General features: G+C 39.5%; 1 protein-coding gene across 1 annotated transcript in view; it reads right to left on the bottom strand.

Annotated features, from left to right (window-relative positions):
• The window catches only part of LOC103132156 (NACHT, LRR and PYD domains-containing protein 3-like), a 47,376-nt gene extending 34,066 nt beyond the window's left edge, over positions 1-13,310 (bottom strand). Inside the window, exons 1-5 of the mRNA XM_016667179.1 lie at positions 13,299-13,310; positions 12,939-13,183; positions 8,664-8,837; positions 4,233-4,406; positions 2,228-2,274 (exon numbers count right to left, since the gene is read on the bottom strand). Coding sequence (XP_016522665.1) covers positions 2,228-2,274; positions 4,233-4,406; positions 8,664-8,837; positions 12,939-13,183; positions 13,299-13,310 — 652 coding nt within the window. The remainder of the gene's footprint in view (positions 1-2,227; positions 2,275-4,232; positions 4,407-8,663; positions 8,838-12,938; positions 13,184-13,298) is intronic.
• Positions 13,311-13,825: the final 515 nt, after the last annotated feature.

Here is a 13,825-nt window from a genome sequence, read left to right as displayed (position 1 = left end):
CAGATTGATGCTTTTCTCTGCAGACACATTCTCACTGATCTTCTCCTTGATGTACTGAACTGTTTCCTGATTGGTCTGTGAGCTATTTCGTGTCTTTTTCAGCAGACCTTGTAGGAGTCTCTGATTGGTCTGCAGTGAAAGTCCCAGGAGGAAACGGAGGAACAAGTCCAGGTGTCAATTTGGACTCTGTAAGGCCTGGTCAACAGCTCTCTGATGGAGAGACTTTAGTTTAGGTTTATTAAATAATGAAAACATTTTAGATGTTTGTGTTTCTTCCATCAGGTTGACTCCATAGTTGATGAAGGTCAGATGGACATGAAGAGCAGCCAGAAACTCCTGAACACTCAGATGGATGAAGCAGAACTGACCCTTGTGGGACACTACAGGAGACACTACATCCTTGGACTTGGCATTGCCAAGGCTAACACATTCCAGCCTATTGGAGAGGAAGGATTTAAACCAGTCCAAAACAGTTCAATGAGTACTCCACAGTTTCTAAGTAATAACTAAATGTTCCGGTTCTGGAAGAATTTTTTTCTGGATTCTAAGTTTGTTCAAATTCTTTTTCTGGGTTGCAGTACGAGCATCTGCATCTAAATAGTGAGTACTCTACAGTTCCTAAAATATAAGCTAAAAAGTTTGTTCGAACTCCTTTCCTGGGCTTAAAGTGAGTACTCCACAGTTTCTAAAAAAATAAGATAAAAAAAGGAAATAAAAAGGAATAAAGAAAAGGACACATTAGGGCAAATGGCAACATTCAGACAAAACAAACGGCAAAACAAAGACATAGGTGAAGGTGGTGACATCATAGGGCCACGAAACCAGGCTGCTGAGCCTCCTGGCAAAGTCAGATAGAGGTGTTGTTATCAAGGAATGTCCTTGGGAGATCCCAGGTCCACAGTTGCATGGATAACAGGAAGTGGTGATGTGGGAAGGAGCGTTACGTTTACATATATTCAAGGAGATTAGAGATATGCAGCCCTTCCAAGGCAACACAGGGAAAGTCAAATCAGACAGAATGTCTTAGGTCAGGAACATTATAAATTTCAATCTTCCATAAAGTCTCTCCGATACATCTCAATTCCCAGTTATCAAAATTAGTTTCGTTGTTTCACTGAACTGAAACTAGCAACTTTTCCAAGATCACATCCAACTTGCATCTCTGTCCACATCAGATGTCCACATCTGAGTGTTCACTAGTTCAGCCATGTCCATCACAAATTTATCAATAAGCCATGTATCTGCAAGCTCCAAACAGCAGAAATCCTATTATCATGAATAAATCCAGGGTGAATCCCGCCAAGTGTGTCCCCGCAGGACAAGACGCCCAGTCTTCGTCGAAAATTTGATCAACTGCATTGAGAGATCGGTTGACCAGATCCATAATTTGTAGATTCGGAGAATGTACAAAGAAAGGCTCCAAAAATATAGAAAAAGACAAAAAACAGAGCAAGCAGGGCAGGCAAGGGCAGGGAGGCAGCAGAGGAAAAAAAGCATCCGCCTTCAACAAGAGCAAGAGTGACCAGAAAAGAGTCTTTAGACTCAACTCAGCAGAGAAACACTGAGGAATCAGAATTAGACCAACAGAACCAGAATCCAGGAATCAGAGGTTCAGTGAATGTGGTGTTGAAGGTGTGGAGGAGGATCAGTGAGTCAGAGGAGACTCTGTAGAAGGACAGAATGCCAGCAGGACAGTCCACATACACTGATACTCTGTTAGAGACGGAGGAGGAGGAGGGGAGACGAGTTTCTATGTTATTGTGACAGACAGAGAAACCTTTACGATCAGAGCATCTCAGACTCCAGGAATGATCATTCCCTCCAAACCTACAGTCACTACTCTTTCCTTTCCTCCCGATTCTTCTGTAACTCACTGATATATCAACTCTTCCTTTCCACTCGACCTCCCAGTAACAGCGACCAGTCAGACCAGTTCTACACAGCAATTGAGGAAGATCAAATCTGTCTGGATGATCAGGATATGACTGAAGCTCCTCCACTAATGTCACCTTCCTTTTGTCTTTAGACAGTTTGAGTTTTCTGCTCACTGTGTTTGTGTCGATGGTGAGTTGACAGGAATCTGATGGAGAGAACAAACACAATCCAGCTGCAGTTATTGATCATTTATTGATCTTTGATGATGATCCTGAATGAGTGATGTGACAGTTTGAAGATGGTTGAATGTGAGCTGCTTTGTTGTCATGAATCAGATGAAAAACACACTTACACTTCCTCAGACCTGGTGTCAAGAATCGGCCTCCAGCAGGCTCCACCCTGAAAGGAGGAGGGGGGTCAGACCATCAGTCTCTTTCAGCAGCAAACATGGACATTACATGTCTCTCAGACACACATTGTCCTCCACTGAGACAGGAACAGTCCAACATCTGTGGCTGATTCCACGTTTATTGCTCTGTTCATATTAGTCTCGATGTTTGCAATTTTCTTGATCACTCGATGTTATTCGGAAGTAATATATTAAATTGACATTAACAAAGACACAGCGGGACGGATCATCCTGCAAATGATGGACAGGGAGAGTCTGACTAAAACTACCATAATGACGGACAAATTCTGGGATTTATTATGACTCTGCTTATTTACAAGCCCAAATGAGGAACTTCACATCTAAAAACAAGCCCCAAAAGGCGCAACCTACGACTTAATAAATTTGCAGGTGAAAAAATATGCCGAAAGCCACTTTTAGTAATGGGACTTGGCAACAGAAACTCAAAATAGTTTCTATTTTTCCCTGAACAAAATGCGCATCTCCCTCGTCCTCTCCATTGTTTACAGTCCTTCCATTTCGCTGCTGATATTGTCACATAGAAACATTGGTCAATCGTCAAGGAGAGGAAATACAATTAAATAGAGGAAATACAATACATACAATTAAATTCCAAAAGAACATACTAATGCACAATAACGCAAAGTGATTTTGATAACTGTAGTCTGACTACTGGATTTGAAATAGCAACGCTTCAGTTTAGTTGTTACTGAAAAAAATGTTCAGATGTTTTCTGACATTACTTATGATGGTACCAGTAGATATTTTTCCCCCAGGTTTATTCATCACCATGTGAAAGACTAATATGCAGTTTACAAAGTTATACAGTCAAAATTGACAGCAATAATTTGAGTTATTTAGTCTGACATAAGAGATAAAAGGAGTTTCAGAAGGTCAAGTCATATTTTCACCATGTTATTTATTCATGTTGGAGTCATGTTCTTATTGTTGGAGACTTCAATATACATGTATGCTGTCCTAATAAGCCCCTGGTAAAGGACTTTTTAAGCCTTCTGGACTCTTAACCTGGTACAGGCCGTATCCGGCCCTACACATGAGCACGGACACACACTGGACCTGGTCAGTTCCTGCGATCGTCCTGTGACTGACCTGGAAAATATCATTTTCTCAAACAGTCATAACCCACGTGTTTTATTTAACACCATTGACTTCGTGCTTAATATCCCACAGAATGCCCGTTTGGAAGCTTCTCCTGATGTGTGTGATAATTTTCTGCGTTTCTTTCTTGAAAAGGTTGGTAGTACCAGGGCTCTTATCACAGCTCCTGACTCTGACCCCTCTGTTTCACCAGCTGAGTGCGAGATCGTTTGTTGCCCCAGTCACAGCTTTCAAGCCTTGTCTCATGTTTCAAAGTTTTCTGATTTTCTGATCCTGCCTGTTTTTGACCACAGATTTTGCCTTGTCCTTCGGCTGCTGGAGGATTTCTGACCTACTGTTGATGAACCCTGCCTGACTCTGACCTTGCCTCAAGTTTTTCTGATTTCTGGATCTTCATTGCCTGTGGCCCTCCCGTGAATGACCCTGGATTGTCCCATGACTCATCCTCTGGTTGGTGGATTTTGTCACCGTTATCTGTTTATCTGAGCCCTCAAGTCCTCCCTTTGCCCATCCACCTTACCCCTCCCTGGCTGGATCCCAGACCCCTGTGGACTTCCCCCTTCCTGACCCACCAGCGTGACCACTCCCTGCTTAGCCCCTTCTTACCTTTATTTTTGTAATAAAGACATTTAGTGAACCAACTTTGATGTTGGCTGCGTTTTGGGTTCTGGCTGATTTCGCTTTTCGTTACATAGTTGGTATGGTATGTAAAAATGCTAAATAACTAAATATTTATCTTCAAACTAAATGTTTCCCATCAGACTAAAGACGTTTCTCCTCTTCCTCCTCTATCAGACCTTCTCTGCTCCTGCAGCAGGTTCCTCCATACCTGAGAGCTTCCAGTCTCCAGTCTGGATCCTTCAGTCCAGCCGACAGCAGCTTCACTCCTGAGTCTCCTGGATGATTGTAGCTCAGGTCCAACTCTTTCAGATGGGAGGGGTTAAAGGTCAGAGCTGAGGCCAGAGAAGCACAGCCTTCCTCTGAGATCAGACAGCCTGATAAGCTGCAGACACACAATTCATCACATGATGAGAACATTGAGGTAGAGCCCAAGGTCTGAACTGGACATTTATAGGAGAGGAAAACGCACAAAAAACTGGAGCTTAACCTGTTAGTATCATGAAATAGTAAGAAAACTTTATTTCCTTTTTTAGATGATAAAAATCAACATTTGTCACTTGTAGAATAAAAAGGTTTTGAGGAAGGTTCTACAATAATGCTCCTTTGTGCACCGTCATATCAATTACAACAGTGTTAAAATGTTTGGTGTTAATATACTTTGTGCAAAAGCAGAGTTAAATTTACACTAATAGAGTCACATTCTATGTTTTGTAACTGGGGTGTACAATTTTAGTTAATATCAAGTGTAAAAACAAGGTGTTTTCGTGTCATATCTGCAGGTTTTAAAATGGAATAAATGACTACTTCTTGACTCACAGCTTTTACAGTGGCTACAAGAGAGTATATTCTGTGGACTCGGCCCCCAGAATATAAAGTTCCCACCAAAGTGAAGTGAGGGATTCCAAGGCCTTTCACAACAATTTACTTTCCATACAGGTCTGGGTTGTTTAACATGCTTAGTTTAGGGTAGGGTTTTTTATCTGAGATGGTTTATTGAATTATTTTGAGTTGAGATCAACCTGTGTGATAGATGTCATGTTCACCAGCTAGCCCATATTTAGTTTACCACGTGTAACAATAATATTTTAAAATAGAGAGCATGTGAACATTCAGGCAAATATTTGGTTAACTTAAATACACCTAAAAGAATTTTCACATTGTGAAATATTGGAATACAAATATGCTGCTACTTAAAGTCTGAAAACTATCTCCAACAAAAACCAATGGAGCAAATGCCAGTAGCTCCGTGTTAATTGTGTTATACATTAACATTAGCCTTAACCTTCAGAGGTTTGTGTTCACAGTGCAGGGAAAGAAAAGAATGGGGTTATGTATTTGTTTTGGCATTAATTATTCTCTATGTTCTTAAGACAGTTTTTGGAGTACGTTTTGTTGAAACCACTTTTCTGGTTTCCTGTAAATTTTGCCGCGCTTCTTCTCCGTCATACTTTGTGCTACTTTCACTGTTCAACTTTAATACTATTCAGCTTGCCGGCTATATCTCTTGGTATTAAGAAAATAAATTTAAAATAAGCTAGTTTTAAAACTTAACATGTCTTGATTCAAATACCCTAATTGTGGTTTTAAAATTAGTAACTTATTCTGGCCTATTGACCTTTATTTTACCTGTAGTTACAGCAGATGGTTTGCTAGGATCGTTTGAACTGCCTTTTGTCTGTGGGAGAACAATACAGTGGAAGTTGTAGCTTTTCACACTCATCTGTGAAAGGCCGTAAACACGGCAGGGGTTTCTGGCTTCAGATAGAGGGTCAGAGATAGCTCCTGGTTGGATGAGCAAAGATACGCCTTATTTGAATAAATTAAAGATAAGAAGATAAAACTTTCCACATAGAGTAACAAATCAGATTTGCTCTTGCAACTCTCTAAAGACGTCTTGGCTTTTCTTTCTTTCCTTCTTTTTCCAAGTCTGTCAGCTAAATGAATGTATGTCTCCGTTGTTCTGCAGTTTCTGTTGTAATTTTATGCATTGTCTTATATTTGGATTAAACTGTAATTCTGTGACGTCAACACGCATCGTTTTCCTTATGGCTACACGTGGCCCGCCGGGAGGACCTGGGATCCAGAGGAAGAGAGAGCCAACTTTTTCCAAAATTAACTCATTTAGATAATCTTCCTTAATAGTATTCATAACCTTCATACTTTTTATAATATTCAGCTTTTTATTAATTTTCACCCATGGGGGAAACCGCTCCATCCTGTGGCAGAATTAAGAATTACAATATAGAATGTCCGTTGTGTTTCACAGTGGATGTTTCAGGTCCTGCCTATTAATGGCGATCAGTCATCCAGTTTCAGGTGCTGTCATGGAGGAAACAAGGCAGTGGCCAATTTGAAGTTGGGAAGTTAAACAGCTTTTATACTATTTAACACCTGGGAATAATTTGAGCGCTTGGCATTGCTAAAAAAGCATGAAGAACATGCTGCATGTGGCATGTTTTTTGTAGTCACCGTGCTAAACGATGCCTCCAAACAAATGTTGATATCTCAGGAAACATAAAAGGTTTGGATGTTATTCACCCACTGTTTTTATCAGAAGGAATAGGGGAACGTTTCTGTCCTTTTCAAATTTTAGGGTTTACATGAGTTTTTATTTCATTTATGATTTTTATATTTCATGGAATAAATTACTGTAACCCAGCATACTACTGGTTTCCTAGATGCTATCATGAGTAGTTCACCTAATTTTGTCTTTTTCCTGGATTTTTCACACTGTGTGGACTATTTCTTACTTGTCTGCAAATCTTCAGCATTTGGCTTCAAACGCTATTGTCATTTTCACCAAAAGCATTGAGCATTCACACTTGCATTTTCATAGGAATGCACACTTTCTAGTTCCAATTGCTGTGCCTTCTCATATGCATTTTGTACTATGCTTTACTAATTTTATTTCCTTTTTTTCTACATTTTGAGATCAGTTTGGTTGAAGATGAATTAACAGTCATCAGCATCAATCCCTCTGACTTCACCCCACCAGTTTCATTGTCAGACCATCTTTCATCTCCAGATTCTCCCTGTTAACCAGATTCAACTATTATCCTCAAAAGCAGTGGTCCCCAACCTTTTCATTACCTCGGACTGGTCAAGGCTTGGTAATTTTACTGCGGCGAGGGAGGGAGAGTGTCACATGACACAATTTTACATTTTTTGCCCCGATTTTCCTGACAATCTTAGAATGTTTCGACCTGCTGTGAGTGGTGTGTTATGTAGAACGTCTGGACTTTTCCGATCTAAAATCAGGCACATTCAATATGTTGTGTTATGTTGGCTCTTTTACCACAGCCTGTGGGCTTTTCCCTGACTAGGAACGAGAACACAGCCTGTTGAATGTGACCGTTACCCAATCAGAAAGTGCGGTGATCTAAGGACGGAGGGGAATCCCAAACAGCTGACATGGCACAACTGAGAGTCCGGTTTAATGCATAGTGGCGCAAAAGGAGTGGCTGCTCCCGCAGTCTTTTATCCAAAGTTTTTTTTTCATTTTGCTGTGTCTTTTATCGCTTAACATGAATTCACAAACCATCACAACTGCTTCTACATCATCGGATATGTTTGTTACTCTAAATTGACATAGGGTATGTTGGGAGGTTTACTGTATTTTCTTCAGGAATCGGGATGTTCATGAGTGAAATCGGTTCGTGCCATGTGCCTGATCACACAAACTGATCAAACCTGTTGTACTATTATCAGCTCCTGTGTGGTCACAGAGGTTTGGAAATCGGACGGCAGTTCTTAAATCGTGCCGTGTGAACCAGACTTAAGACTCACAAGCTCCTCTCGTCTTGTCTTGACCACTGTCCTAACGCTGACTCTGGTCACTATGGTAATGTTTACATAGTCCTTCAAAATAAAATACAAATGCGCCACAAAAAAAAAAAAACATTTTACTTTCATGAACATTTGATCTCATGATAACAACAAATCAATGGGAGCCCTGAGCTTGTTTCTCTGCAACGAGACGGTCCCATCTGGGAATGATGAGAGACAATGACACTTGAAGTGCTGCTTGAGCTCAGGGTGCTTGGTCTCTGAGTGGGGAAGTAGTTTGAAGGCTTCATTCCCTCATTAGTGAGCCGGTCACCGCATATCATGCAGAGGGGGCTTGCAAGGTGGGAATAACCTGCCAGGATGAATTCATTCTCCTGTCTCTTTGCTGGGTCTTTTCCCCATCCCAAATAAACTTTCCAAAGACATCTAATCTGTTTCTTACTCATTTTACTGCTTGTGGGCTCAATGTTGGTGCATAAGACGTAACTGAGAGAATCTGGTTAAAGTATTTTCAAAATAAAAGATCCTCAAGACTCAGACAATACATTAAACGGAAATACTTAATTATGTCTTGTGCGGACTGGTACCAACTGGTCCACAGACCCGTACCGGTCTGCAGCCCGGGGTGGGGAGTACTGCTCAAAAGTACAAAGAACCAGAACAAGTACTTTGGTGCTGCAAAACTTCTTTCTGCTGTTCTAAATACCTTTCTTGGTTCTTTCAGCCTCGGGTAAATGAAAACTAGTCATGTTTATGTGTTGAGACTTAGCATAGTTAGATATGTCACAGCTACTGAAATACTAATTATTACCTGAAAGCAAGTAATGTTTCACCAGGATTGGTCACATTTTACCTGAGAGTCTCCAGGTTGCAGTTTGGACTCTTCAGTCCAGCAGAGAGAAGCTTCACTCCTGAATCCTGCAGGTTGTTGTTACTCAGGTCCAGTTCTCTGAGACTGGAGGACTGGGAGCTGAGAACTGAGGACAGAGCTTCACAGCTTCTCTCTGAGAGGTTACAGCCACTCAGTCTGAGGAGACAGGGAGGAAAATATGGTATTAAAATGTTAATCAAAATTTATGTCTTTCTTTTCAGTCAACAATGTTCTTGAAAAGGTTGAAAGAATCTACCATGAAATCCATTATTGTAATAATATTTTAGGTATGCTCTGATTGGGCTTTTTGCTGCCAATTCTGATTCCAAAAAACCCATGAGGGCCGATCACTTTTGATCACCTGGATTGGCTGGTAATTTCTTGCTTGTCGTAAAAATGCTTCTATGTGATCTGACAAAATGGAAAAATGATCTGGCAAAAAATTAATTTAATTCAGACAAAAAAACATGCAAATTACTTGCAGGCAGCAATTCTGTCAAAAGGACAATTAAAAACCCTGCAATCAGTTAAAGAATACTTAACCGTATTGTCAAAAGTATTTCAGATCACCCCATCCTGCTACTGGGACAGGGCCACTAATAAAAATCTTCAATTTTAGTTTTCCAATAGAGGTTCAGAAGAATGGTAGTCTTTTTTCAGAATATTCGGTTGTTGTTTTGCCAGATCATTAGCTCTGACATGAAGAAATAGAGTTTCAATATTCAGCTGATCTATAGTTAGAGTATTTTGTCTGTTATATCAGACACAGTGTACTTGGGAAAGGACATGACCCTGGCTTTCTCACAATATCTGACCCCATTCATTCTTTCAAGTAAATGGATCAGTCGTCTTGGTCCCTTTGCAGTGAAACAGCCACAAAGCATAATGCTGCCACCCCATCCTTCCCTGTAGGTATGGTGTCTTTTGGATGTGACTCAGCATTCATTCTCCTTCAAACACAATGAGTTGTGTTTCAAGCAAAGAGGTCTACTTTGGTTTCACCTGACCATATGACATTCTCCCAATAGTCTTCTGGAACATCCAAACGATCTCTAGCAAACTTCAGACGAGCCGGGACAATACTGGCTTAAGCAGGGGAACGTCTGGCTCTGCAGGACATTTTGACTCAATAGGGTGAGATCTTGCGTGGTGCCCCTGATTGAGGGAAATTCTCAGTGGTCTTGGATATCTTCCATTTTTTAATTAATGGTTCCACAGTTGATTTCTTCACATCAAAATACTTGACTATAACAGATTCACTCTTCCCAGCTTGGTACAAATCTCCAATTTTGTTTCTAGTGTCCTTCCACAGCTATTTGGTCTTCACTAGGATTTTTTGTATTTTCAGGCAGTTTTATTTGTTGTTGTTGTTTGGAATGAAAAATGAAAAAACAAAAATAGACTCGTTATTTTGTCGTTTAATCAAACCAAAATCGGAAATCGGATTTGTGGCTCGTTATCCGATTTCCCATTTAGTGCACAAAACGAAAATGGATAAAACGGATAACGAGAGCTCAATTTCGATTTTCATGATTTCATTTTTGACAAGCGCTCTGACCCGGAAGTTCTCTCTGTCCGGTTACACAGGGGCCGTATAACACATAGACATTATGCAGGCTACAGGGAGACAAGTTTGTTCATTTCAGGTTTCAGGCTATATACTGTAGTGTTTTCTGTCAGCCGCAAGTCAGTTTAAATAATGCTCCTGTGTGAAGCAAATAATACTGGACATCTGGTCACAGATAACAATGGTTGGCCTGAGTTTTTAGTTTAGTTTTCATTTTATTTTGAAAGGCCAGAGCATGGGGGAGTGGCTTTCCACACCATCCTGCAGCAATACCCTTGTCTCTGGACCAACAAGATGGCCACTGTTGCACTGCGCCACCAGCAATGGTAAACAGAGGTAAGCACACTATTAATTTGTCACAAAAGGTTGTTTTAAAATATCACATTCCTCTCTGAAGTTCGGTACTTCTGAAGATGTTATGTAACCCGCAATTAGTCAAAGACTTTTACTTTTGCGGGCCCACTTCCTGTTTTGCCCCAAACTCTGCCAGCTTATTTAAGACCATCGCCTGTTCCACTGTGATTGTGGCTTGCTGCTGGCGTCTTGCTGGCAAATTCATCCACATCTTTGCATGTACTGATTTGATTCCTTGGTGAGTTTGTCATCTGATAGCAATATTGCTTTTAGCATGTGAAACTTCTGCTCGATTGCTCATTGGAGTGTTGTTTTATTAGAATTGTTGGCGTTTGTTACCTGGACCAGCCCTGGGATTCTCTGACGGCTGATTGTGGTTAGGTACACCCCACTCTCTTTCAGAATGTAACCTAATTGACGATTTTGTGTGTTCTGGCACTTTTGCATTGATACAGAGTTTAAAATGAAATTGATCAAAACAGAATGGAGCTACACTTTGATATTGCGCAGAATATTTTTTATATTCTTTGTCTCACTCTGCTTGAGTATTTAACAGTTTTATTTTTCTTGACATTGATAATCAAAGTGAAAGTGCACTTTGATTTCAATTTTGACTTCAAGTTTGATATCAACTTTTCAACTTTAAATTGATTAGCTTGAAATATGATTGATACTTTTTGTTGTACTTTATTTAAATTATGGTTAATTTAACCTGATTGAAATGTTTGTCTAATTAGAAATTTGATAATTGCATTCACATTTAATATGCATGGACAAAATGCCTAAATGTATTATTTAATTTTTTAAAATATTTTGGATCACCTTTTCTGCATGCTTGTTTATAACATACCGGATTATAATTGGTATGTTAATGCTATTCAGGTAGAACAAACTAAAGGATTTGAATGACTGGCAGGATGTTCCAGTAGTGGTTTAAGAGTCTTCTTAAACTAGAGCAGATTAAAAATTGGAACAAATAAAAAAATGGGCGTACTAGCCCTTTAGCCATTTACTGAATCAGAAGTTGCATTTAGAAGCCATTAGCTTCATATACAAAACAAAGTCATCATATAAGGCTTTCTGTGTGAAAGTATCATGATCAAATTAATTGCATGCCCCTTTGGACGAGTTTACAAAAACAAAGTGACAGAGAACTTTCGGGTCAGACCGCTTGTCAAAAAATTTAATCATGAAAATTGAAATTGAGCGCTCGTTATCTGTTTTTTCCATTTTTGTTTTGTGCACTAAATGGGAAATCGGATAAGAAGCCACAAATCCGATTTCCGATTTTGGTTTAAAAAACAAAAAAAAACCAACAAGTATTTTTGTTTTTTCATTTTCCATTTCAAATGAAAAAACGAACTGCCTGACAATACGTGGACCTATCGGCTATATTCACTCCAATTATTGATTGAAAAACCACAATAGAAAAGTCGCACCAAGTGGGGTCTGATTTTTTTTCTTCTTTTTTTTTTTTTCCAAACACTAATACTAATGCTGTACCAACCGTCTAGACCCCTCAGATCTTCTGGTTCTGGTTCTGCTCTGCATCCAGAACCAGAACCAAACGAGGAGAAGCAGCATTCAGTTTCTATGCACCACGGATTTGGAACAAGCTTCCAGAAAACTGTAAAACAGCTGAAACACTGAGAGCCTTTAAATCTCAACTTAAAACCCACCTGGTTAGAGTTGCTTATGGCTAAATTAGGGTTAGAGTGTGCATTTTGATGTATTTGATGTTTTTAATGTTTTTATCTTTAGCTTTCATCTAGTTATTAACTTCTTTTTATTTCTCTTTCACACTGTCTATGTAAAGCCGCCCCGGAAAACATCCCAGTTCAATGAATCTATATCTAGGGGTGTGAGAATTCTTGTTAAATGACGTTTAACTAAAGTCCTACGGGGTTTAGAGTCCCTGTTGACGGCGTTTCAACTAAAAACCTAGAGGTTGGAGTCCTTGTCAAACTGTGTTTTTGACTAAATTCCCAGAGGGTTAGAGCCCCAGTTAAACGACATTTAACTGAAGTCCTAAAGGGGTTTTAATGTTTTTATCTTTTTTTAATCTTTTTCAAAATGTCTTTCTCTTTCTCACTGTTTTTTCAATGTCACATGCTGTTTTTATTTTAATTATGTAAAGCACTTTGAAATGCCTTGCTGCTGAAATGTGCTATACAAATAAAAATTGATTGATTGATGATCGGCGAAAAGCTGCACGTATAATAGTCAAATTATTACGCTGACCACAATGGTGCTCTTGGAACATCACAAATAAAACTTGTTATGAATGAATGAATTCAACGCTGCTATCTGATAGCAACCAATTGGTCACATTTTACCTGAGAGTCTCCAGGTTGCAGTTTGGACTCTTCAGTCCAGCAGAGAGAAGCTTCACTCCTGAATCCTGCAGGTTGTTGTTACTCAGGTCCAGTTCTCTGAGACTGGAGGACTGGGAGCTGAGAACTGAGGACAGAGCTTCACAGCTTCTCTCTGAGAGGTTACAGCCACTCAGTCTGAGGAGACGGGGAGGAAAATCTGGTATTAATTCATCAAAATGTATAGTTTTTTCTTTCCAGTTAACGTTCTTGGATTGATTAATATGTCATATTTTTCACAACTTTCTGATATTTTTGTCTCCAGCTTTGAATAACTGAACTACAAGCAACAAGGAGTTGAGCAAGAGAAATATTAAATTCTACAATGAACTGCATTTAATCCAGTGTCATTTTCAACAGAAAGGCAAGCATTTTTGCTGCTTTGACAGGTAGCATCATGAATAGTTGCTAACGAGAATAGAAGACTAATAGGTCTTCTATTCATGCTCTGCTAGTGGTCAACATTTAGGAAACCATGCATTAATAAATAAACTCTGAAAACATGACTCCATATTTAACTTATTGTTGGAAATATGTATTATTCTTACATGTATTGCTATCTTACCATAGCAATCTTAAATTATAGATTATTGCGATTTTCAGTTTAGAAGTGTTGGCCTTTTACTGTCTGCATTAAACGTTTGCTGAGTTGAAAACCTTTGACCCACTCTCACAGAATGCCTCTGCTACATAACTGATTGTTCCCTCCAGCCTTGAGAGAAATTGCTCTCAAGAGAAAGGACTAGATGACCTGTGTGTAGAACATGTAGACAAAACTTGCATTCTATCTGTTCTCTTTATTTCTCCCTTCTCTGAAATTAAAATACAGCTTCTAACTGGAGGTTATCGGA

The sequence above is a fragment of the Poecilia formosa genome, unplaced genomic scaffold (genome assembly GCF_000485575.1).
Source record: "Poecilia formosa unplaced genomic scaffold, Poecilia_formosa-5.1.2 Scaffold937, whole genome shotgun sequence".
In the NCBI taxonomy this organism is placed as follows: Eukaryota; Metazoa; Chordata; class Actinopteri; order Cyprinodontiformes; family Poeciliidae; genus Poecilia; species Poecilia formosa.
This window is presented reverse-complemented; position numbering and strand designations above follow the sequence as displayed.